General features: G+C 45.3%; 1 protein-coding gene across 1 annotated transcript; it reads left to right on the forward strand.

Annotated features, from left to right (window-relative positions):
• Positions 1-983: 983 nt before the first annotated feature.
• Positions 984-1803, forward strand: Pmar_PMAR019781 (hypothetical protein; the record flags this gene model as incomplete). The annotated part of the gene is made up of 1 exon (XM_002771103.1): positions 984-1803. A coding segment is annotated over one exon (820 nt), but the record flags the coding sequence as incomplete, so codon positions are not given.
• Between the last annotated feature and the right edge of the window lie 63 nt (positions 1804-1866).

Genomic DNA, 1866 nt, shown 5'->3' on the forward strand with positions numbered 1-1866 from the left:
CTAAGCTTGGTGTACAACTTCTCGAGTCTGCGTCGCATCTGCAAGTCTGTAATTTACATCTACACCAACGCTCAGTCTTCGAGTTGCCGGACTGTATCACTTCAGGAGAACATCAGTCTTGATGTGATAACATAGTAGCGGCACTCAGGAGGGCGACTATATTTGTTCTTCTATGGCAACTTTTTCACACTTGCACAGAATATGCAACTGATAATCCTCTTCATCATCCTTATAAGCGAATTATGTCTATGATATGCACCCTTGTAAGAGCCCTGATGCCATACCGACTGCGTTACAGCGTGAATGAATACTAGTCGTATACTATTAATAATATTGGACTCTTTATGCCTTTTCCTCCGCAGCTCCGACGCGTTCCTGATGGGCAGATCTTTCAGAACACACATTTCCCCAAACTCGTCAGTGTAGAGAAGACGATAAGTAACACCTCCCAGTTGCTCGGGCCAAACCTCCTCGATATACCTCCCCAACGCTCCAGAAGCTGAAAAGCGAGTTCCACGCGCACACCAAACACTTCGTCTCCTAAATGGAATTTCACACACAATTCACTTGACATATTGAGAACGAAGGAGAGTTTTTTTGATTAATGAAAATCAGATTGAAAAGCAGCTACTCCACATCAAACGATCTACATGCAGGGTTAGCATGTAATTCGATTGTTCCGGCACTGAATGTTCGAATCTTTCGCCGAACTTTTACAGCCCAACACAAAGCTGAAGATTACACACTATCAAGCTGCGCAATCGCTGTCGCTGGCTTCGCGGGAGTTCTAGCGAATGAAGGGATGTTGTTTCTGATGGGAATTGTTCTATCAGTAGCTCATTTTAGCTGTAGTGGCCTTTTGAGGGCGATAGAGTTTTTTGGGGGGCGAGATGTTATCGTTGATTTGAGAGTTTAGAGGATTATCATCTGTGGATCTGCTGGGTCATGTTTATGTTGGTGATTAGATTATTTGTTTTTGAATTATGTCAAGTCAAATCTGTTTGAAGCTTCACTTAGACTCGGAAATTCTCCGTGTGAGAGCTCCTGTGGACAAATGCCAGAAGGTTGACGACATTTGCAACTATGTTGAAATGGCATGGCCCGCCCTAAGCGAGGTTTCCTATCGTCTCTACTATATCGATGACATGGACGACGCTTGTATTCTATCCCAGATTTCCTTACCGGATGCTCTGGCGTTGGCTGAGGAGTCGAGAGTGCCTACTATGAACATCTTCGTTGATATAGACGACGAGGAAGATGTGGTTGTGGTGGACGACCCATTGTCTCGTATGGTTGACGAGCTCATCGACGGTGATTTGATACCAAGTTATGGTGTTGGTCAAGAGTTGGTGAGAGTTCTCCAAGATGCTGGTCAGGATTTGGACAAGGTCACTCAGGAGCTTGCGAAGTCCCGATCCAAGAAATCAGGTTCTAGGACTACTACCAAGAAGAATGCACCTAAAAGCCCGTCTGTCGCCGCCAAGCCGAAGCTACAGCCTCAATCTTCTTTGAAGATAGAAAGGGAGGTTTCTGATGAGAATGAAGCCATGGACACAATGGTGGATCTGCTTAGCGATCTCGGCTTTGTTGACAGCAAAAAGGCGGCTCGTGATTTGATGGATAAGTTGGTTTCGTCTACTGATGACTTGAACAAAGTTGCCGATAACATCAAGAGACGTGTTGAAGAACAGCAACGCGAAGATGCCTATTCCAAGGCTGATGAGTGTGTTATGGCTGACAAGAAGCCGGGAGAGCATCTTGCTCAGCTTCTCAACGACTATGGTTTCGTTGTCGATGAAGATAGTGCCAACAAGCTTGTTGCTGCTCTGGAAGCTACTGATCAGGACTTGAATAGAATTCTCTTCC

The sequence above is a fragment of the Perkinsus marinus genome (assembly GCF_000006405.1).
Source record: "Perkinsus marinus ATCC 50983 genomic scaffold scf_1104296963820, whole genome shotgun sequence".
Classification (NCBI taxonomy): Eukaryota; Perkinsozoa; order Perkinsida; family Perkinsidae; genus Perkinsus; species Perkinsus marinus.